Raw genomic sequence first — 23,144 nt, forward strand, 5'->3', positions numbered from 1 at the left:
CTATTTTCACAATTTTATTTAAGATTCTACATAATCATTTATAATTTTCTAGATATTATTTCAAGCACCTTGTGTGTATCAACTTGATTAATATTCAAAACTCTCCAAAGAAAACAATAATGAAGTCTTTTTTTAGAGGGAAAACATATTGGCAAAATGGCTTTTTAATTTGCCAAATGTCAGAAAGTAAGTGAACAGTGGAGCCAGGGTGTGAATCCTTCCAGATTTTCTAAAGCCTGGACATTCACACACTGCACTGTTCACTCTCTGAAGACTGTTGAATAAGACTAAAATTGATCTATGTATCTAAGAGCGTACTCACAAGAGAAGCACCAAAGACATGGGAGGTTTCCCGGCATTATTGGGTGATTAATAATAACAAAGGGTTCAAATTTAAGGGCTTTGAGAATCTTCACAACCATGCCAAGAACTAATCATTTCTACCCATCAAATGAACACAGTGGGCTAAACTTTCCAGTGTTCTAAATTGCCCCTTGTATCTTTCTGGTTCTTTCACTCTACCACGTTCAAGAGATTGACTGAATAAAGAGAATCAGAAAAGAATGCCAATAAACAGCAACACAATAACTAAACAGTCCCCTTAGCATCATGTTTAGCCAGAAGAAACAGAAATCCTCACACTGTCTAATCTCATAGTTACTTAACGTTTTGGTGGAATTAACTTCTTTATTCTCGTCAGTAGCCATGGGGTCTCAAACTAGAAAATAACGAAAATATTTGAGACACACAGTTGTTGATCTTGTGCTTAGCAATAGAAATGCTTAACTACCCCCTTTAATCATTATGTTCAGTATCACTAAGGAATGTAAAAAGAGTAGTTTCTATTCTAGGCATCATCGTGAAAACCAAAGAATTGTTACCCAAAGCAACTTGAAACAGTGCCATACAAAAGTATCAAAGCAGGAAAAGAACTGAAAGATACTACACACCTTAAGTTTTCCAACTCAGAAAAGTCCATGAGCAAAGAGCAGTTTTTTACCTCTTGGATATAATCTTAGTTGAGCTCAAATTTTTAACATTATGATTTTGACTTTTGGGTTTGAACTTATATTAACAGTCTTGTTGAAAATATTATGAAACAGCAAGTAAAGGAGAAGAGTTAAGGAGTATGCATACAGCGATGAGATCTATAAATAAAGAGTTTAAAGTTCTTCCCAAAAGAAGCCCCTGACTGGAAAAAGTCCCTGAGAACACAATCTTCAGAAAGAATATCCAGAAAGAATTTATAGCCTGAGAGTAAAGTGTGTAATATTTTGTTAAGGAGTAACATTTGAGGTAATATTTTAAGAATCAAAAATATTCTTAAGAGACATGAAACACACTGGATTTTTTTTACCTAACCCAGGGGGCTCATTCCAAGTTTATACCCTACAGAATGGAATATGGGGAGTCAAAGCCAATTTTATCTTAATTGCATTAGTCGCTTGTAGAAAGAGAGCTCCGTGGGGATTGCGTCTACTCTGGAATTATATTTAGAGACATAAGGGCTAGAAGGATACTGAGAGATAAAATATAGAGTCTAGCTTGGTTCCTGGAATTCAACGTTATTTTACTTAGAATCTGAGTTTTGGTATCATGTGGATTATTGAAATTAATTATTACACTTTGAAGACAATGAATCAGGTCTACAGAGTGGAAGAATGCAATGATCCAATATTACACAACAATTTAGTAGTCACTGGACATTCTGTCAAATGTTATATTAAGAAAATATAATACAAAACTACTCTTTATTTAGAACTATATATATGAGGAATGCACTTGAACATGAAATACATAACATCAACTTATTTGATATAATAAAAATAGACTATGGGTATGAACACAAAGATATATTGCTGTGAAGTTAACTTTTTAGCAATATTTGAAAAAATAAAATCAACTAGTTTGAGAATGAGAACCAAAACTGTATGCCCATGTATTCAGTCCTGACACCAAGAGCAAAAATTACCCTTACTATCTATATGGGAATGAATTTGTACTATATATTCTTTTTAATTGCATAGTCTAATTTCTCCAGGAGTCTCCTGCTTATGGAATTGTTTTGTTTGATTGTATTTTTACATAAATTTATGAGATTCATCAACTTTTCGGTTGAAAACATCAACATAAATTTTATTACCTGATTCATCCGATCCTCACCTGAAAATCCCCATCTTGCTGTTTCCACCAATCCAGGACTGTCGTTTTCTGATCCTTACACAATTCCAATCAAGTCTTCCTTCCTTCCTTTTTTGAAAATTTCTAGTTCACAATAAAGTCTAACGCAATTTTTCCCCCCTTCAAGGAATTACCAAAAGTTTGTGAGGTGGTGTAGTCCCTTACAGGACGTTAGCATTGGAGTTAGTGTTGGTTAGTGTTGCAGAATCAGATTTCAACAAAGGGATACAGCAGATAGGAAATGCCCAGGTGGAAAGTGAGGTTACCTAAGAAAAAGCTTTCCACCAAGGAAGTTGGGGCACGTTGCTGTGCTATTGAAGACTTATCAGAATTCCATGTGACACAAATAGTGATAAAATTTCCAAAAAATTTTAAACAATTATTCTGATCTTTACACTATTTGAATTTATGTGTAAATGCTACTTTCCTGCTTCTTGTAAACTTTGTGAATTTATTAACTAAAATATTCCTGCATATGACTTTAAACGTAGCCCCCACCGCCTCGGTGTACTAATGGTTGAGTACTTTTCAGTACTTTTTTGCAATTTCCTATTCAGTCCTTAGGTTGTGTGTAGTTAACTTAGTACGATATGCTTATCAGTGAATTTCTTTTGCTTTTGTCTGTGTAGAAAATACATTTTTTCTGAATTTGCCATTTTCATAATTATTTATACCATAGAAAAATCTATTATAGTTATTATAATATTTATTATCTGGTATTCAGTATTTGGTGTTATTTTTCTCAAAACAATACCGGTAATTTATTGATTTTAAGGAGCCCAGAGGACTTATGTCTACCTTGGTCTGGGCAAATGACATGACCTCTATCATAGCTTCTGGAAAAAATAGGTATTTATATCTGCCATCTTCAACTGAGAGAAATTGAAATGATGGTGTCAAAGTTTCCATTTTGCTGGAAAGAGAGCTGAGGTGTCAAATTTTGAGTAGTAGATTAAAGCAACAAGCCAGATATGAAAATAAAAGGTAAGTCTTTCTTTGATGGCACAAATAAAGGATAAACTAGAGAATGCACCAGCTCCTCCCTGTTCTATTTTTATGCACGGACAGGCCTACTAGTCAAGGGCCAGAAGAATCAGTGCATATGTGGAGGTTATCACTTCTCAGGGAACCCAAATAAAATGTTCTTGCAGGAAGAGGGAGAAAAGGGAGGAGCAGGATTATAAAGTATGGGATACTTAGAGCAGAGAAAAGTATCTTCAAGATTCCTCCTTCCTCTTCATAGTGTAGACTTGGCAGAGGTCCATGAGGAACTACTCAGTTGAACCCCAGGAGCAGAGATCTCAAAATAAAGGCATTTGGGTCAAAATGTACAGCTAAACTCTACTCCACCTAAGTCACAAGTATTTTTGAGACTATAATATAGTGACTGTGGATCAAGTCTGGTATTGGGATGACAAATATTCCCTAAGAGGTCTGACAAGTAAAATCCTGTAATGGTCAGTGGTCAAATGGAAGGACCACATGTAGATATTTGAACAAAAGCCAGGCTCCTCAAAATCACTGGCAGTTATCCATTTGTAAACAACACATATGTGAACAATATCATTATAAGGAAAGTGGACAGGGTAACCACAAATCAAAAACGTACAGCAGAGTCACAAAAACCAAAAAGAAACCAAGCAAATACAAAAGAAAATTATCAAATGACAAAAAGAAAAACAAAAAAGAAAAAGAAAGGAACAAAGAAGAAATACCAAATGAACTGAAAAACAAAGATCAAAATGGCAATAAACACACATCTATCAATAATTACTGTAAATGTCCATGGACTAAATTCTCCAGACAAAAGATATAAAGTGGCAGATTGGAAAATAAAACAAGACTCTACAATATGTTGCCTACAAGAGACTCCTTTAGGGTGAAAGATACATGGGTTGAAAGTGAGAGGATGTAAAAAGATATTTCATTCAAATAAAAATGATAGGAAAGCAAGGTTAGCAATACTCATATCAGACAAAATAGACTTTAAAACAAAGGCCAAAAAGAAACATAAAGAAGGACACTATATAATGATCAAAGGAGCAAAAAAAAAAAAAAGAGGATATTACACTAGTCAACATACATGCAACCAATATAGGAACATCTAAATATATAAAAAAATGTTAACAGACCTAAAGGGAGAAATTGATGGAAACATAATATTAGTAGACTTTAACACCCACAAACATCATTTGACAGATATTCCAGGCATAAAATCAATAAGGCAATGGATATGCTAAATGACACAATAGAACACTTGGACTTAATTGATATTTTTAAGACATTACATTGTCCAGAAACATAATATAAATTCCTTTCAAGTGCACATAGAATAGTCTTTAGGATAGATCACATCCTCAGACACAAAAGAAGCCTCAATAAATTTAAGAGACTAGAAATTACTTTAAGCATCTTCCTAACCACAATGATACGAAACTAGAATTCAACCACAGGGGGAATAATGAGAACAAAAAAACTGCATGGAGACTAAACAGCATACTACTAAAAAACCAATAGGTCAACAATGAAATCAAAGAAGGAAGATGGAATAAGGAAGAAGGAAGAAGGAAGAAGAGGAAGAGGAAGAAGAAGAAGAAAGAGGAGGAGGAGAAGGAGGAGGAGGAGGAAGACTAAAGAAGACCTACATGTAAGGCTGGAAACTACAAAACTCCTAGGAGAGAACAAAGGCAGAACATCCTTTCACATAACTTGTAGCAATTTTTTTCCCATCAGTCTCCTCAGGCAAAGGCAACAGAAGCAAAATATGCAAATGGGACCCAATTAAACTTAAAAGATTTTACACAGCAAAAGAAACCAATGACAAAACAGAAAAGACAGCTTACTGGATGACGGAAAATAATTGCAAATTTTACATCTGATAAGGGGTTAATATTCAAAATATATAAACACCTCAGACTACTTAATATCACAAATACAAACAACCCTGTAAAAAGATGGGCAGAAGACCCCAATAAACAATTTTCCAAAGAAGATACACCTATGGTCAACAGGTACATGAAAAGATGCTCAATGTAGCTAATCATCAGAGGAATGCAATCAAAACCACAATGAGATGTCACCTCACACCTGACATAGTGACTATCTTAAAAATGACCACAAGTTGATAGAAAGTCCAGAAATAAATCCACATACATATGATTAATTAATCTATGACAAAGGAGGCAAGAATGTACAATGGAGAAAAGACAGTCTCTTCAATAAGTGGTGCTGGGGAAACTGGACAGCTACCTGTAAAAGACTTTAATTAGAACATTCTCTGACACCATACACAAAAATAAACTCAAAATAGATTAAAGATCTAAATGTAAGACCAGATACTATAAAACTCCTACAGGAAAACATAGGCAGAACACTTGTGGACATACATTACAGCAATATATTTTTTGAACCAGCTCCTGGAGCATTGGAAATAAAAGCAAAAATTAACAAATGGGATCTGATTAAACTTAAAAGCTTTTGCACAGATAAGTGTACCATAAGCAAAACAAAAATACAACCTACAGAATGGGAGAAAATATTTGCAAATGATGTCACTGACAAGGGACTAATTTCCAAAATATACAAATAGCTCGTACACCTTAATATCAAAGAAACAAGCAACCCAATCCAAAAATGGGCAGAAGACATAAACAACAAATCTCCAATGAAGACATACAAATGGCCAATAGGCACATGAAAAAATGCTCGGCATCACTAATTGTCAGAGAAATGCAGATCAAAACTACAATGAGGTGTCACCTCACATCAGCCAGAATGGCCACCATTGAAAAGTCTACAAATGGTAGATGCTGGAGAGGGTGTGGAGAAAAGGGAACCCTTCAACATTGTGGGTGGGAGTGTAGATTGGTGCAGCCACTATGGAGGACAGTATGGAGGTTCCTTAAAAAACTGAAAATAGACTTATCATATGATCCAGCAATCCCACTCCTGGGCATATATCCGGAGAAAATAAAACTCAAAAAGACACATGCAACCCAACATTCATAGCAGCACTATTTACGATAGCTAAGACATGGAAACAACCCATATGCCCATCAACAGATGACTGGATAAAGAAGATGTGGCACATATATACAATGGAACACTACTCAGCCATAAAAAAAATAAAATAATGCCATTTGCAGCAATATGGATGAACCTGAAGGTTGTCATTCTAAGTGAAGTGGGCTGGAAAGAGAAAGTAAAATGCCATATAATATCATTTATATGAGGAATTTAAAAAATAATAACAATAATAATGACATAAATGAACTACTTATTATTTATAACTAAGATGATTGATTTCTTGAATATGTGTAAGCACATCTGACTGTCTTTTATGACTGGATTACCACATCCTGCTGATTCTTATTTTGTAGTTGGCTTTATTCCTTTGATAACTGTGTGAGTTTAAAAAGCTAACACTCTAATCTGTTCTTAGAAACAATAATCAGTACATATATGTAAACTAAAAATATGTGCAGTATATTGTATATATGTATTTACATGCAATACAATGTGTATGTGCAGTTGAACTGTAATATTTCTACCTAATAAAACTGGAAAAGGAAAAAAATGACAAGTAGCAAATATTAGCAAAGATATGGAGTAAAGGGAACCTTAGTACACTCTTGGTGAATTCATAAACTGGCGCAGTTTGGAAAACAGTATGGACGTTCCTCAAAAACTAAAAATAAAAACTACCACATGATCCATCAGTTCCAATCCTAGGTGGAATCTGAAGAAAAGGAAGCACTTATTTGAAAGGTTAATGCATCCCAATGTTCATAGCACGATTATTTACCATATCCAGGATTTGGAAGCAACCTAAGTGTCCATCAATAAATGGATGGATAAAAAAGATGCAGGATGTATATGTATATATACAGAGACACTAGAATATTACTCAGCCATAAAGAGAATTAAATTTTGCCATTTGCAACAACACAAATGGCTTTTGAGAGTATTATGTTTAGTGGAATATATCAGAGAAAAACAAGTACATGTTATCATTTATATGTGAAATTTAAAAAATAAAACAAGTGGATAAATATAATTAAGCAGAAACAGATTCACAGGCATAGAAAAGAAACTAGTGATTGGCAGTGGGAAGAGGGATAGGGGAAAAGCAAGTTGTGGTATGTGTTTAAGAGGTACGAACTACAAAGTACAAAGTAAGTGAGATACAATATTTTACAGCATACAGAATGCAGCCAATATGTGCAATAATATTAAATGGAGTATAATATATAAAAATACTGAATTACTATGTTGTACACCTTAAACTAATGTAATATTATAAATCAACTATACTTCCATTTAAAAATAAAACAAAATATAAGGATAAAATAAATGCTGACAAATATATGGAGAAATTGGAACCCTCCTGCTTTGCTGGTGAAAATGTAAAATGGCAGAACAATCATGAAGAATAATATATTGGTTTTTCAAACAGTTCATGATAGAATTACTATAAGATCCATCAATTCCACATCTGGGTATACACTCAAAAAGAGTTGAAAGCAGAGTCTTGGAGAGGTGTTTCTACACCGATGTTTATAGCAGCATTGTCCAGAAAAGTAAAAAGTTGGAATCAACTCAAGCATCCATGACATGTGAATGGATAAAGAACTTTTGATAATTACAATGAAACATTATCCAGCCTTAAACAAAAGTGAAGTTTGATACATGGTACAACATAGATGAACTCTGAAGACATTAAGCAAAATAAAATAGTCCAGGTACAAAAGGACAGATGTTATTTTATTCCATTTATGTCAGGTGCGAAGAGAGTTAAAACATTTAGTTACAGAAATTAGATTGATTGTTGCCATGGACAAGGGCCAAGAGAAACTGAGGGTTGTTTTATGGGTCCGATGTGCCGGTTTTGCAAGATGAAAAGAGTTTGGGAGATGGATTGTGATGATGGCTTCACAACAGTGCGGATGTTTTTAACACCATTCAATTGTGCACTTTGAAATGGTTCAAATAGTACATTTTCTATTATTTATAATATGCCTTAATTAAAGAGTAAAAAATGTCCTGGTTATGTAATTATATCTTCAAGATGCTCAGAAGAAATTGTATTTAACCAAACAACTCTCCCTCTGTCTTTAACAACTACTAGAGAACAAAGGCAAAGGGTGAGAGGAACTATGCATATAGAAAGAGTCTAAAATATTCTGCAATAGAAAACACAATGATTATTTTAAAAGATTAATTATACAGGTCTCAATGGAGTGAATTTGGGTGAGCTTTCCAATACCTAAAACCCAGACATAAAGTTAATTATAGAAGTGTGGATCAAATTCAGGGATAAACTTGGAATGGACTTTTTTATTATTTCCAAGAATAAAAGTTTCTTAATATAACTTTCTTCACAGCTTCTTTTACCTGTGTGTTTCTAAGACTGTAGATGATAGGATTTAAGAATGGAGGAACTATGGTATAAAAAACAGGAAGAATCATGTCCTGAATTGTTTCAGAGTTTACCAAAGGCTTTAGGTACACAGAGAGAATAGAGCTGAGAAAGACAGACACCACAAGAATGTGAGGGACACAGGTGGAAAAGACCTTTCCTTGCTCTCTGATTGGAAACTTTAGCACAGTGGAAAATATGTGAATATATGACATAGTAATAAAGATAAAGCAGCCCCCAGCAACCACAATGGCAGAAAAGAGAATTAAAAGGAAATAGCTGGAGGTATCAGAGCAGGAGAGCTTCAGCAGAGAGAGGACATCACAGAAGAACTGACGGATCACATTGGACTGACAGAAGGTCAGCTGGAATGTTTGACCCATGTGCACACCTGCATAGACAAGACCACTGAGCAAGGAGGCGAGTGTCATTTGGACACAGCATTGGTGGCTCATGACAGCTGGGTAGTGGAGGGGCTGGCAGATGGCCACATAGCAGTCTCGGGCCATAATGGTGAGGAACACCAGCTCCACATAGGCAAAATAAATGACCAGGAAAACCTGGGTTGCACACCCAGCCACTGAAATGGCACTGTTGCCAGTGAGAGAGTTGACACAGGCATTAGGGACAGTGACAGTAACATAGCACATATCTAAGACAGACAGATTTCTGAGGAAGAAGTACATGGGCATGTTAAGTTTCGGGTCAAACGTGGTAACAGTGACAATGAGAAGATTCCCTAACAAGGTAACCAAGTAGATCAGAAGGAACAGCATGGAGTGCAGGAGCCGTAACTGCCATCTGTCAGCAAAGTTCATGAGGAGAAACTCAGTCACTGTGGTGGAGTTGGCCATCTTTTGGAAAAGGTGGTTGATCTGGAAAATAAAAGGGATAAATCATGAGACACAGGGCTCAAGAAAAATAATTAATGTAGTTTCCTTAAATATTTTATTTGAATATGGGCTTCTGTATCTCATACAGCTGGTCTTTATATTCATTAAATGTCCACCATTAGACTTTGGATCTGTCCATCTTATTGTCACCACTGAGTAGTTAACATTGCAAAGTGCTAAGAATGGGACTCTCCAATCTCATTATTTGGTTACAACATGTAGAGTTATTATTTTTTCAGTAATATCCAGCCCTCTGAGATTCATTATGTTAATGAAGATTTATCACTTTGTAGATAGATAGGTATGTAGATAGATAGATAAATAGATAGATAGATAAACTAGATATACTTCAGAATCAATTCTCAAAGACAGTTTTACTTTTGATTTGGAGTTGTATCCCGTGTGTAGTTGGATACTGACACACAGTTGAAGTTCAGCTTGACCTTCTACAATGTGCTGGCTGTGGATCAACAAGATGCCATAAACTCTTCAAATCAGTCTTTAGCGATAAACACAGAAGTTGAGATTAAGAATTTCTGCATTTAGATTTTGAGTGTCATTTTAAAGAGTTATTTTTCTATAAATGCATTTGAATTCTTTCAAAGTAATGTTACTCAAGAAGATTTCAGAGGAAATTGAAAATGGTCTTCACTACAGTTATTTCAAGAGGCACTGGTCTCGGTGACATAAACTTGGGTAGAGAAGATTTCTTATGTGGTTATGTGAAGAAATAAATACTAAATTTTATTATTAGGTATTTCATAGATGATTATGTCTACACTCCTATTCTAAATTTGAGTATTTTTAAATCTTATATGGTTGTAATAAAATAACTAGAGTTACTTTTCTGTGTGTATCTTCAGAATGTAATTTCCATCAACAAATTCAATTTCTTCTACAGATACATTTGCTATTTAAAGTTATACTTAATTTTGGAAACAAAAAGGTTTCCTCCTGCAAAACAATAATCTGAAAGTTTCACATTCTAAGCACAAATTCCTTATCATTTATACTTGTTTATTCCTAGCAAATTATTATTTTACTATTTATTAATACTCTGTGATTTAATTCCCTCTCTTCTGTTCCTGAATGCCACATTTGCTGCCAATTTAGTATCACCATGTGAATAACAGTAATACACATGATAATTTGGTAAAATTTCCATATAGAAATATATTTTACCACAAAATTTAAATATCATTATTAACATGAACAGTTTACTAATGGAGATTTGATCCCAGCCCTTTTACCTAATGGTAACTTCTGTTTCTGTCTGCAAAGTGGTGTGTCTTTGTCTTGTTGGTTTTTTTCATTGCTTTTTTTCCCATTTCAGTTGTGATCATTTATTTTAAAAGTATTACCTGTACTTTCTAGTAAAATTTTAGTTCTGCACATATCATTTCTGAAACATTTTTGAGGAATTATGGGTCTGTGAGGAGTCTGTTTCTTCTGCAGTCCGAAAACTTTTTCCTCTTCAGCATCTTCACACATTAACTAAAATCTCCCACACAGAAGCCACTTTCTCATCAGTGTTTCTAGGGCATAACAGAAAATAAATGTTTTCTCCAAGGTTGTAGTATTCTTGGCCAGTCCCAAGTATTTATCTATTACTTTGCACAGCAAAAGTGTGAAATTTAAGTGCTTTTGTAAAAAGGTATACAGAATCTTATATAAAGTTCCATTCTCCACTTGTCCCCTATGTGATATCAAAGCTCTCACATCAGCCACCTTCTCAATTTCAAAATACACTCAGAACTTTTTATAGTTTCAGTCATGAGTGCATGCATCTAAGTTACTAAAAAGGTGCATTTAAAGATAACTGATTGACTACTGACATTCTTCTCAATGCTGTGTTGCACAGATAACTAGCTCTCAAAGGAATTATATTTTTTAATTACCTTAAATTAGTAAATTGCATAGTGTCTAAAATAGTAAAACTCATGCCAACATGTGACATGTATAAGCTAAGGTCTTCATCTAGCAATATTTTTTAAAACAAATTACCCATAACCATTTAAAAATTCTTCCAGATGGCGGAATTTTGGTGAAAGAAAGAAAATATCATCTTATTTTAGGTGCTTGATTCCAGTGTTGGTAAAATATAATACTTAAAAACAAAAATGATTATCTAAAATTAAAAAATAATGGATCTTATATTCCTAGAGAATGTCACTTTAAGTGAAGTAAGCAAAAAAAGAAAGAAAAATACCATATCAGATCGCTCATATGTGGAATCTAAAAAAAAGATAAAAGAAGAAGAAAGAAAGAAAGAGACAAATGAACATAAATACAAAACAGAAACAGACTCACAGACATAGAATACAAACTTGTGGTTGCCAAGGGGCTGGGGGGTGGGAAGGGACAGAATGGGAGTTTGAAATTTGTAGATACTGACAGGTATATATAGAATAGATAAATAAGATTATACCATATAGCACAGGGAAATATATAGAATATCTTGTGGTAGCTCATGGTGAAAAACATTGTGGCAATGAATATAGGTATATTCAAGTAAAACTGAAAAATTGTGCTCTACTCTGGAAATTGACACAGCATTGTAAACTGACTATAATTCAATAAAATTAAATTAAAAAAATAGTGGATCCTAAAAAAAAGTAGTAGGGAATTCATAAGACTTCTTTCTTTTCCAAACTATTAAATGAAAAATAAAGATATATTCTTCAAACCTGTCAAGGTGACATAGAACTGAAAAGACAATGTCACCTACTATTTCTCTTTCCAATTGAGGTTAGCAAATTTTTCCTTTTGAACACAACTTAATAGACATACTTTTTTATTTATGTGACAAAATTATAACTTGAAAATTCCTTACTTATTTGATTATTTTTTATGCATAAGTACCATAGGGAACATGCAGCTTTCACAGCCTAAGGCAGTAGTCTCATGTAAGAATAAAATACAAAAGAAATAAGCTACTTTCTTATTCTCATTTTAGACTACTTTCTTACTCTCATTTTAGACCTCACATACTTTAAACAGTTAAATATAAATGCATTTTATTTAAAAAACTGTCAGATTTTAATAAAAGCATATCATTTAATAATATTTTAATAGTATTTTAAAATCCCACTTCTAAGAATATATCCAAAGGAAAGAAAATCAGTCATTTTGAAGAGTCTCTCTTATGCCAATGTTTATTGCATCTTTATTCACAATCATCAAGATATGAAAACAATTTAAATGTGCTACCAGAAAAGAAAGGAAACAAAAAAAAATCTGTGTGCGTGTGTGTGTGCATATGTATACACACAATGGGATATTATTCAGCCATGAAGGGTACCCTGCAATTTGCAAAGACATGAATGAACCTGGAGGGCATTATGCTATGTGAAATAAGCCAGACAGAGAAAAATGAATACCAATAATGTATACTATCACTTATATGTAAAATCTAATTAAAAAGGAAATTTTATAGAAACAATGAATAGAATGGTGGTTGCCAGGGCGAGGGCAAAGGGAAATGGGTCAAAGGGTACAAATGTTCAATCTGAAGAATTAGTTCTAAAGATCTAGTGTAGAGCATAGTGATTATAGTTTAAAATATGTCCTTGTATACCTGAAAGTTGCTTAAGCGTTGTCGTAAGAAAAAGTTACCCATGTGAGGTGATGAATGTACTAATTATCTTGATACTGGTAATCTACAATGGACGTGTATATATACCATCTAGTCGCACAGATAAAAAAAGAGATAAATTCCAACAGTCTTATATTATTATTTGTTTACCCTAAAGCTGATTTCTTCTTAGGCTCATCTGGAAATCCTGTACACATGGTTCTGAGGATTTTCCAAGTATATGGTCTATAGATGTTTGAAAATAAGAATTTTAAATCAATAGGAACAGTATAAAGAAACACCTATCAGCAGGATGTTAAACATGAGCAGATCACACACCCTGATGTAACTATTGTGTCAACACAATGATAGCAGAGACTATAAGACATTTGATAAGAATTATCTACGCTTGCTCCTATTCTTTTAATGGGTCAACTTACTCTTTTAAAAAGTTATTTATTGTTTCATAGAGTAAAATAAGTAGGGCCATTGCATTGATATTCTAGCCATACTTTCAATTTTGAAAATGTTCATTTCTAAAACAATAGTAAAAGCACAAATGTAGCAAAAAATCTCCTGAAAAAACAGAGTGTGATGGGAAAGTAAAGAAGTTAGGAAGACATTAATAACAGTAGAGACCAAAAAGTACTTACTTTAGAGTACTGCATGTTCTTATCTATGAGGGAACATATGTTTCTTTTGTTAAATTTTCCAAATCACGGTCTTTAAGATGGATTGACCAAATTTGCCCATGTGATAAGTTTTGAGAAAATTTTCATATGAAAAAAGCATCGATTTTTTGTGGACGTAGGCCAGTCACGTTCTGCTTTCTCTGAAAATATGGACATAGCTGTCATCACTTCAAAGCCTCTGGGAAGATAATCTTTGTGATTGAATTTTGGTCAGTTGCCCAAGGGTAATTTCAAGCTGGTAACAATCTCTACAGCACAGGTGAGACCCAATTAAAATGAGACCCAATTAAAGAAGAAAAGGGTTGACCAACTAGAAGTGTGTTACAGATAAGTGTGTGTAAATAATTAATAAGTTAATAAAATAATAGAAGTAGGGAATGTACATGCATTTTTATCCTTCAAAGTTTGTATTGGGGGCATCTCTGTGATCTTAATGATACTGTTATGTATTTTACGGGACCCAGATAACTTGTGTCTGCCTTGGTCTGGGCAAATGACACGACCTCAGTCATTGGCTTTGTAAAATATAATTTTATTTGTATCTGTTGTGTTGAATTGAGAGAAATTGAGATGACTCTGTCAAAGTTTCCACTGAGCTGCAGGAAAGCTGAGGGCCACATGTTGAGTAGCAACAAGCCAGTAATGAAAGTAATATCTAAGCTTTTAATCACTTCCTATGATGGTACAAATGAAGGATGAACTAGAGAAGGCACTGACTGTGCTATGTTTGTGGTCATTGGTCATCGGCCAGAAGAATCAGCACATATGTGCAGGTCATACCACTTTTCAGGGGGCCCAAACAAAACGTTCTTGCAGCTGTATTGGCTGGGACCCGGGGAGGAAGAAAAGGGGGGAGTAGGATTAGAAAGTATGGGATACTTGAGTAAAGTGTCTTGAAGATTTCTCCTCTTCCCCCTTATAAGGAAGGCGGATGTAACAGAGGTCTAAAGTGAATGCATTTGAGCCAAAATGTAGTCACATATGATAGCACGGCCAAACCAGATTCCAACTGAGTCACTGAGCACAAGCTTTTTCAGGGACTGCAATGTAATGACTGTGCATCAAGTCTGGTGTGGGAATGACATGTTTTTCCGATGAGGTCAGCCAAGTAAAGTCCTGTAATGGTCAATGGTTGGCCTGAAAGACACACTCATTGATATCTGACCAAAAACCAAACCCCTCAAAATCACTGGCCATCATCCATTTGAAAATTGTACTTACTGTACAATGTGGAACATTTAGTTGTTAATTTGAGCTCCTATGAAAATAAATGAGTTAAAGTAATGTGTGTAGATTTACATCCATAAAAATCTTAAAAGACGGGTCCCAATGTTACTGCTTTGTATCAAACTCAGATTCCTAGATTGAGTGAGGTCAGTGATCTCCGAAAAGACATTGAGGGCAGAAGAAAGAACATACCTGGGCTTTGAAGTCATGCCTTTCTAACTACAATGCTTACTATACTCTAGCATCTTATTGTTGACTTCCTCCATTTTACTAAATATTTGTAGTATCTATACAGTTGTAGCTAAACCAAAACAGCCAAAATTGTAAAGAGAACTGGATAGATTATTGATATTAATTTGATTTTTAATACAGTGCTCTTAAATCCAGCAGATTAAGTAGACCAAAATAAGCAATATGAATCTACGGTTATGAAAGTAAATTTACTAATTTTGATTCCTTTTATATACAAAAAGAGAGAGTGGAAGAGATATTGAGAGAAGATTCAAAATTTAACAACATAAGATATACAATGTTTATTTATAAATTATGTTCTTTTGCTATACACACATACACACATATTTATTCCCCACTGCATATGAAATTGGCCATTTTCTCTACCTGTCTAGATCTGTCTATCTTATAACTGTTTATATCTATCTAACAATCTATCTTCATGTATCAGCTATTCTTCCATCAAGCTTAATAACTGTATTGTTTGACGATTTTGATGCTTATTTTACTCTTGTCTACTCATCCATCAGATTATTCAAGTAGATATTTTTTAATTCTCTTTAGAGAATCCAATATTGTTTTATTATTTATTTGTTTATTTATTTATTTATTATTGATATTTTGTCAGTTTGACATCAGTCGTTCTGTAGGGAAAAGGGCAGGTTCCACATTCCATGTAAGAAAATTAATTCTCAATAATGAGTGCAAGTTTGAGAAGCTGGTTTGAGTTAATTCTAGGAATCAAAACCAGAATGTATTGCATTGTATAAATCTCAGGAATATTTAACACATAAATGACTTATTTGCCTAATGGGAGTATGTGTATTTAGGTGTATTGTATATGAAATACAATGAACGTTTTTTTCAAATGGATTTGGATTTCATAACGTGCTTATTAATAAAATGTCATAAAACAAAAAAACCTTGAAAAAAATGTACGTAGACTGATAATTTCAAAGTCATCAGCATGTTGTGAGTTTCTTTTTAAGTATTTCAATAGAGTTGATAATTATGTATTGAAAACCAATGTTAGAGTTAGCAAATACTCACTACACAATGTGTGCATTCAAATAAAAATTTGTAAACCTTGGGAAATATTACTAAAGCAGGTATATCATCAGTTTTCCTATCTCTGAATCTGAGATGGGTAATACTGAACCAGGGATATACTGTTAGTCTTCACTACCACCATTTACAGATATACTGGTCTAAGTGATTCACCTCAGTAGAGAAGAATTCTATGTGGTCGTTCTGTAAAAAATTCTATGAGAAAATAAATAATAAAATTTTACTATGATAAATATTGCAAATGACTCATCTATACCCCTACACAACCTCGAGTCAATATGATTAAATCTTGTATGATTTTAATAAAATAATTGGAGATTTTTTTTCATGATTTATCTTCTGAATGTTAATCATGGCACCCTTTCTCAGCCTCTCTGTGATAATGCTGCTTCAGTCTTTCCCTCTGAAAAAATTCGATATTTCTACACACTCCTATGAAACATAACAAGAAAAATCCCCCCATTCCATCCCTCTGATGCACAAAGGTGAATTATCACAGGAGAGATGGCAATACAAGTTTAAAGCACTCAGGAATAAGCTTCATGAAGGGTTCTGAATTTCATTCAGAATATAAAGTCCTCAGCCACATAGAAGATCTCAGTTCATTCTAAGTATGAACCTTGGAGCATAGTTACTCAAAACATGAAGCCAACAAGAAGGTAAAAGCAACACAAGTGTCCATCAAAAGATGAACGGATAAAGAAAATGTGGCGTACGTACAGTGAAATGTTTTTCACCTTTAAATAGGAAAACAATTGTAACATACGTTCCATCATGGGTGAAACTTAAGGACGTTATGCTAAGTTAAATCAGCCTCTCACAAAAAGGCAAATACTCTATCATGCCACTTCTATGAAGTACTCAGAGTCAGCTAATCTATTGAGACAAATATAGAATGGTGCACCAGTATATTTTCTCAATTTTTATTAATTGTTTTAAATAATATAGTTATGTTTTCCTACTTTTTAACTGTATGTCAAAATATAATTAATTTTCTGGTATTCATATTTTTCTTCCACTTAATAATTTTAGAAGGAATTATTTCTTCCCCATTTTCTCTGTTACACAATTTACCTTAGATAATTTGATCCTAAGCATGTACCAAAGTGGTTATGAACCAATGAGAGTAGTTTGGAAACAAAAACTTTAATAAAAATTAATAAAATTAATTAATTAATTATTTATATTTTTCACATGTGTGTGTTATTCTGCAGCATGTTATTTACATAGATATTTCAAATTTCACTGTCTAAATACAGATAGCACAGCCTGCAAATTACTTACATATTTGATTTGCTAAGGATTCCTTTCAGATATTATTGATATTGTTAATAATTAATGAATAGCAGACATATATAATCTAAAATGATTTTCATCATATATCTTGGGTCATATTCATTCATTAAAAATAGAGCTGCTAGCTTTAACAGAGATTAAATAAAAAGGGTAATATAAAACACAATGATTATTTTATAGGATTAATTATACAGGTCTCAATAGAGTGAATTTGGAGGGAGCAGTCTAATACATAACACCCAGACAGAAGTTATTTTACACACATTGAATCTCATTCAGTGTTGCTGGGATAAAATGATGTGATTTATTATTTTCCAAAATAAAAGTTTCTCTGTTTTTAAATTTTATTTTATTGAGTTATAGTCAGTTACAATGTTGTGTCAATTTCCAGTGTAGAGCACAATTTTTCAGTTATACATGAACACACATATATTCATTGTCACATTCTTTTTCACCATGGGCTACCACAAGATCTTGTATATATTTCCCTGAGCTATACAGTATAATTTTGTCTATCTATTCTATATATACCTGTCAGTATCTACAAATTTCAAACTCCCAGGTTGTCCCTTCCTACCCTCCTCCTCCTTGGCAAACACAAGTTTGTATTCTATGTCTATGAGTCTGTTCCTGATTTGTATTTGTGTTCTTTTTTTTTTTTATTTCACGTGTGAGCGATCTCATATGGTATTTTTCTTTCTCTTTCTGGCTTATTTCACTTAGAATGACATTCTCCAAGTACATCCATGTTGCTGCTAATGGCATCAAGTTGTCATTTTTATGGCTGAATAGTATTCCATTGCATAAATATATCAAATCTTCTTTATCCAGTCATTTGTTGATGAAAGTTTCTTAACATAACTTTCTTCACAGCTTCTTTTACCTGTGTGTTTCTAAGACTGTAGATGATAGGATTTAAGAATGGAGGAACTATGGTATAAAAAAACAGAAAGAATCATGTCCTGAATTGTTTCAGAATTTACTGAAGGCCTTAGATACACACAGAGACTAGAGCCTAGAAAGAGAGACACCACAAGAATGTGAGGGACACAGATGGAAAAGACCTTTCCTTGCTCTCTGATTGGAAACTTTAGCACAGTGGAAAATATGTGAATATATGACATAGTAATAAAGATAAAGCAGCCCCCAGCAACCACAATGGCAGAAAAGAGAATTAAAAGGAAATTGCTGGAGGTATCAGAGCAGGAGATTCTTAGCAGAGAGGGGATATCACAGAAGAACTGACGGATCACATTGGACTGACAGAAGATCAGCTGGAATGTTTGACCCGTGTGCACACCTGCACAGACAAGACCACTGAGCAAGGAGGCGAGTGTCATTTGGACACAGCATTGGTGGCTCATGACAACTGGGTAGTGGAGGGGCTGGCAGATGGCCACATAGCGGTCTCGGGCCATAATGGTGAGAAACATCACCTCCACATAGACAAAATAAATGACCAGGAATACCTGGGATGCACACCCAGCCACTGAAATGGTGCTGTTGCCAGTGAGAGAGTTGACACAGGCATTGGGGACAGTGACAGTAACATAGCACATATCTAAGACAGACAGATTTCTGAGGAAGAAGTACATGGGCATGTTAAGTTTCTGGTCAAGTGTGGTGACAGTGACAATGAGAAGATTCCCTAACAAGGTAACCAAGTAGATCAGAAGGAACAGCATGGAGTGCAGGAGCCGTAACTGCCATCTGTCAGCAAAGTTCATGAGGAGAAACTCAGTCACTGTGGTGGAGTTGGCCATCTTTTGGAAAAGGTGGTTGATCTGGAAAATAAAAGGGATAAACCATGAGACACAGGACTCAGAAAAATAATTAATGTAGTTTCCTTAAATATTTTATTTGAACATGGGCTTCTGTATCTCATACAGCTGGTCTTTATATGCATTAAATGTCCATCATTAGACTTTGGATCTGTCCATCTTATTGCCACCACTGAGTACTTAACATGGCAAAGTGCTAAGGATGGGACTCTCCAATCTCATTATTTTGTTATAACGTGGAGAGTTATTACTTTATTCAATAATATCCAGCCCACTGAGGTTTGTTATTTTAATGAAGATTTATCACTAGATAGATAGATAGATAGATAGATAGATAGATAGATAGATAGATAGATAGAGATACTTCCAAGTCAAGTCTCAATGACAGTTTTTAACGTTTATTTAGAATTGTACCCCATGTCTAGTTGGATATTGACACAAGTTGAAGTTTAGCTTAATGTCTTACAGAACGTTGACTGTGGATCAACAAGAGTTCATAACTTCTTCAGATTAGTCTTTAGGGATAAGCACAGAAACTGAGATTAAGAATTTCCATGCTCGTGTTTGTGTCACTTTTTAGTATAATTTTCCTGAAATCCATTTTAATTCTTTTTAAATTACGCCTCAAGAAAATTTCAGAGGAAATTGAAAATGGCCTTCACTACAGTTATTTCAAGAGGCATTGGTCTAGATTAAGTAAACTTGGGTAGAGAACATTTCTATGTGGTTATGTGAGGAAATAAATACTAAATTTACTATTATAACTTTTGTAGATGATATTCTACCTTCTCATTCAAACTTGAGTAAATATCATTAAATCTTAAATGGTTGTAATAAAATAGCTTGAGTACTTTCTGTGTATACTTCAGAATGTAAATTTCATCCTAGAAATTCAATTTTTATACAATTATATTGCCATTTAAAATCACTATTAATTTTGGCACTGATCACACAAAAAATTTTTCCTCCCACAAAACAATAATCTGAAAGTGTCACATTTTAAGCATAAATACCTTATCATTTACCTTTTCATGTCCCTAACAAATTATTATTTTACTATTCGTTAATACTCCATGGTTTAATTTCCTCTCTTTAGTGTCTGAATACCACATTTGCCACCATTTTAATATCACCATATGAATATTAGCAGTATAGAATAGAATTTGGTAAATTTTCTGTATAGAAAAATATTCTTACCACAAAAAATTTAAAGATTTCCAATCATATGATCAATTTACTAATGAAGATTTCATCTCAGTGTTTTTATGCATCAGTAACTTAGATTTCTGTGTACAAAGTGGCTTGTCTTGGGCTTGTAGATTTTTTTGTCACTTTTCCCCACCATTTTCATTGTGATTATTTATTTTTAAAGTATTACTTATACTTTCTGTCATTCCTTAAGCAGTTTTAACCAATTACAGGTCTGTGAGTAGTCTATTTCCTTTGCACGGCCCAAACTTTTTCCTCTTCAAAGTCTTCTCACATTAACCGAAATCTCCCACGTGGAATCCACTTTTCTCATCAGTTTTCTTAAAGCATAACAGAAAATGAATGTTTTCTCCAAGGTTGTGATTTTCCTTAACCAGAGCAAGTATTTGTATATTACATTGCACAACAAAGCTATAAAATTTAAGTGTGTTTTTTTTTGTAAAATGTATACACAGTCTCATATTCTGTTACATTCTCCATTTGTCCCCTACAGGATATTAAAGCTGTCACCTCAGTGACCTTCTGAATCTCCAACTACACCCAGAACTTTTGTACTTTCAGTTGTAAATGCATGCATCATAGTTAGTTTTAAAAAGATGCACTTTAAGTTATCTGATTGATTACTAACATTTTTCTCAATGTTATTTTTTCCCACAGGTTACTAGATCTAAGCAGAATTAAATATTTTCTCAATCACCAGGAAATTCATAAAGTGCACATAGGTCTAAAGTAGTAAAACTCACACTAGCATATGAGGAGTAGGAGGTCTTAATCTAGAAACATTTGTTTGAACTCATCACCCATAATCATTCAAAAATTATTCCAGGCACTGGGATTTCATTGAAAGCAAGAAAGTATTATTTTATTTTAGATGCTTGATTCCAGCAAGTTTAAAATATAGTACTGAAAAACACGAATGAATCTTTAAAAATTCAGAAAAGACCAGGTCCTAGGTCCTAATAAAAACAGTAGAAGTGAATTTATAAGGCTTTTGCCTTTTCCAAAATATTAGATGAAAAGCTAAGACACATTTTTAAACCCGCACAGTGACACAAAACTAGAGAGACACTATGTCACCTTTTAGTTGTTTCTCCAATAGAAGTTAGTAAACTGCCAATAGTTTGAACTAAACTTAATAGATGCAGTCTTTTGGTTATGTGACAAAATCATAATTTTAAAATTCCTTTCTTCTATGACTATTTTTCATACACAAGTATCATAGGGAAAATTTAACTTACAGAGCCTAAAGCAGTAGTCTCATCTAAGAATAAAATAAAAAAGAAAGAAATGTACAAGCTACTTTCTTAGTCTCATTTCAGACCTCCCATTATTTCAACAGATAAAATATAAGTGCAATTTCATTATAAAATAGTCACATTTAAGAAAAACATGTAACAATTATATTTTAATAATAATTTTAAAATTCCTACTTCTTAGAATATACCCAAAGGAAATGAATTCAATCATCTTGAAGAGACTATCTTATGCCAATGTTTATTGCAGTATATTTACACTCATCAAGATATGGAAGCAGTTTAGACAAAGTATAAGTATATGTGTATATAGATATGTATATATATACATATATATACAAAAAGTATATATATATATGCATACACACAGTATGCACATATATATATAATGGAATATTATTCAGCCATAAAAGGGTACCCTGCAACATGGATGAACTTGGAGGTCATTATGCTATATGAAATAAGCCAGACAGAGAAAGATAAGTATCAGTAACTTATGGTATCATTTACATATGAAATCTAACTAAAAAGTAAATTTTAGAGAAACAAAGAATAGAAGAGTGGTGGCTAGGGCTAGGGGAGAGTGAAGTGGGTCAAAGGGTACAAATCTCCATTATAAGAATCAGTCCTCAAGATCCACTGTAGAGTATATTGATTATAGTTAATAACATGTGATTGAATACCTGAAAATGCTGAGAGTAGATCTTGAGAGTTGTCATAGGAAAAAGTTAATTATATGAGGTGATGGATGTACAAATTATTTTGATTTTGGTAATCAATCTATAATGCATATGTATATCATATCATCTAGTTTTACAGATAAAACATATAGATATATTCTGACTGTCTTATATTATTATTTATTTACCTGAATGTTGATTTCTTCTTAGGTTCCTCTGGCACTTCCATATACAAGGTTCTGAGGATTTTCCAAGTATATTATTGAGATATAGATATATAGATAGATAGATAGATAGATAGATAGATAGATAGATAGATAGATAATGTTTGAAAGTAAGAATTTTAAATCAATAGTAACAGTATAAAGAAACAACTGTCCACTATGGTTTATTTTTATGTTAAACCTAAGTCCATCACACCTCCTGACCAAGTATTATGACACTATTATAGCAACTTCTATAAAACATTTGGCAAGAATTCTCTGTGCTTTCTGTTTTCTTCAAATAATTAACTCTTCTTTTATTGAGTGAGCTCATTCCTTTAATAAAATGACTCTACTACATGTTTCATAGAGTAAGATAAATTGCTTTGACAATCTAGCCGTACTTTCAATTCTGAAAATGTTCATTTCCAAAACAAA

At 33.4% G+C, this 23,144-nt stretch overlaps 2 protein-coding genes across 2 annotated transcripts; both read right to left on the reverse strand.

The window, feature by feature from the left end:
• Positions 1 to 8,520: 8,520 nt before the first annotated feature.
• Positions 8,521 to 9,453, reverse strand: LOC107035213 (olfactory receptor 14C36-like). The gene has a single exon (XM_072938362.1). It carries the CDS (start codon positions 9,451 to 9,453, stop codon positions 8,521 to 8,523), a length of 933 nt encoding a protein of 310 aa, XP_072794463.1.
• A 9,020-nt stretch (positions 9,454 to 18,473) lies between these two features.
• Positions 18,474 to 19,343, reverse strand: LOC102527738 (olfactory receptor 14C36-like). Its single transcript, XM_031674350.2, has one exon. The coding sequence runs from the start codon at positions 19,341 to 19,343 to the stop codon at positions 18,474 to 18,476; it is 870 nt and encodes a 289-aa protein (XP_031530210.2).
• Between the last annotated feature and the right edge of the window lie 3,801 nt (positions 19,344 to 23,144).

This window comes from Vicugna pacos, chromosome 15 (assembly GCF_048564905.1).
Source record: "Vicugna pacos chromosome 15, VicPac4, whole genome shotgun sequence".
NCBI lineage: Eukaryota > Metazoa > Chordata > Mammalia > Artiodactyla > Camelidae > Vicugna > Vicugna pacos.

Bases quoted from the DNA above. Each gene is read 5' to 3' on its own strand.
- LOC107035213 (XM_072938362.1), bottom strand. From the start codon at position 9,453: ATGGCCAACTCCACCACAGTGACTGAGTTTCTCCTCATGAACTTTGCT.
- LOC102527738 (XM_031674350.2), bottom strand. From the start codon at position 19,343: ATGGCCAACTCCACCACAGTGACTGAGTTTCTCCTCATGAACTTTGCT.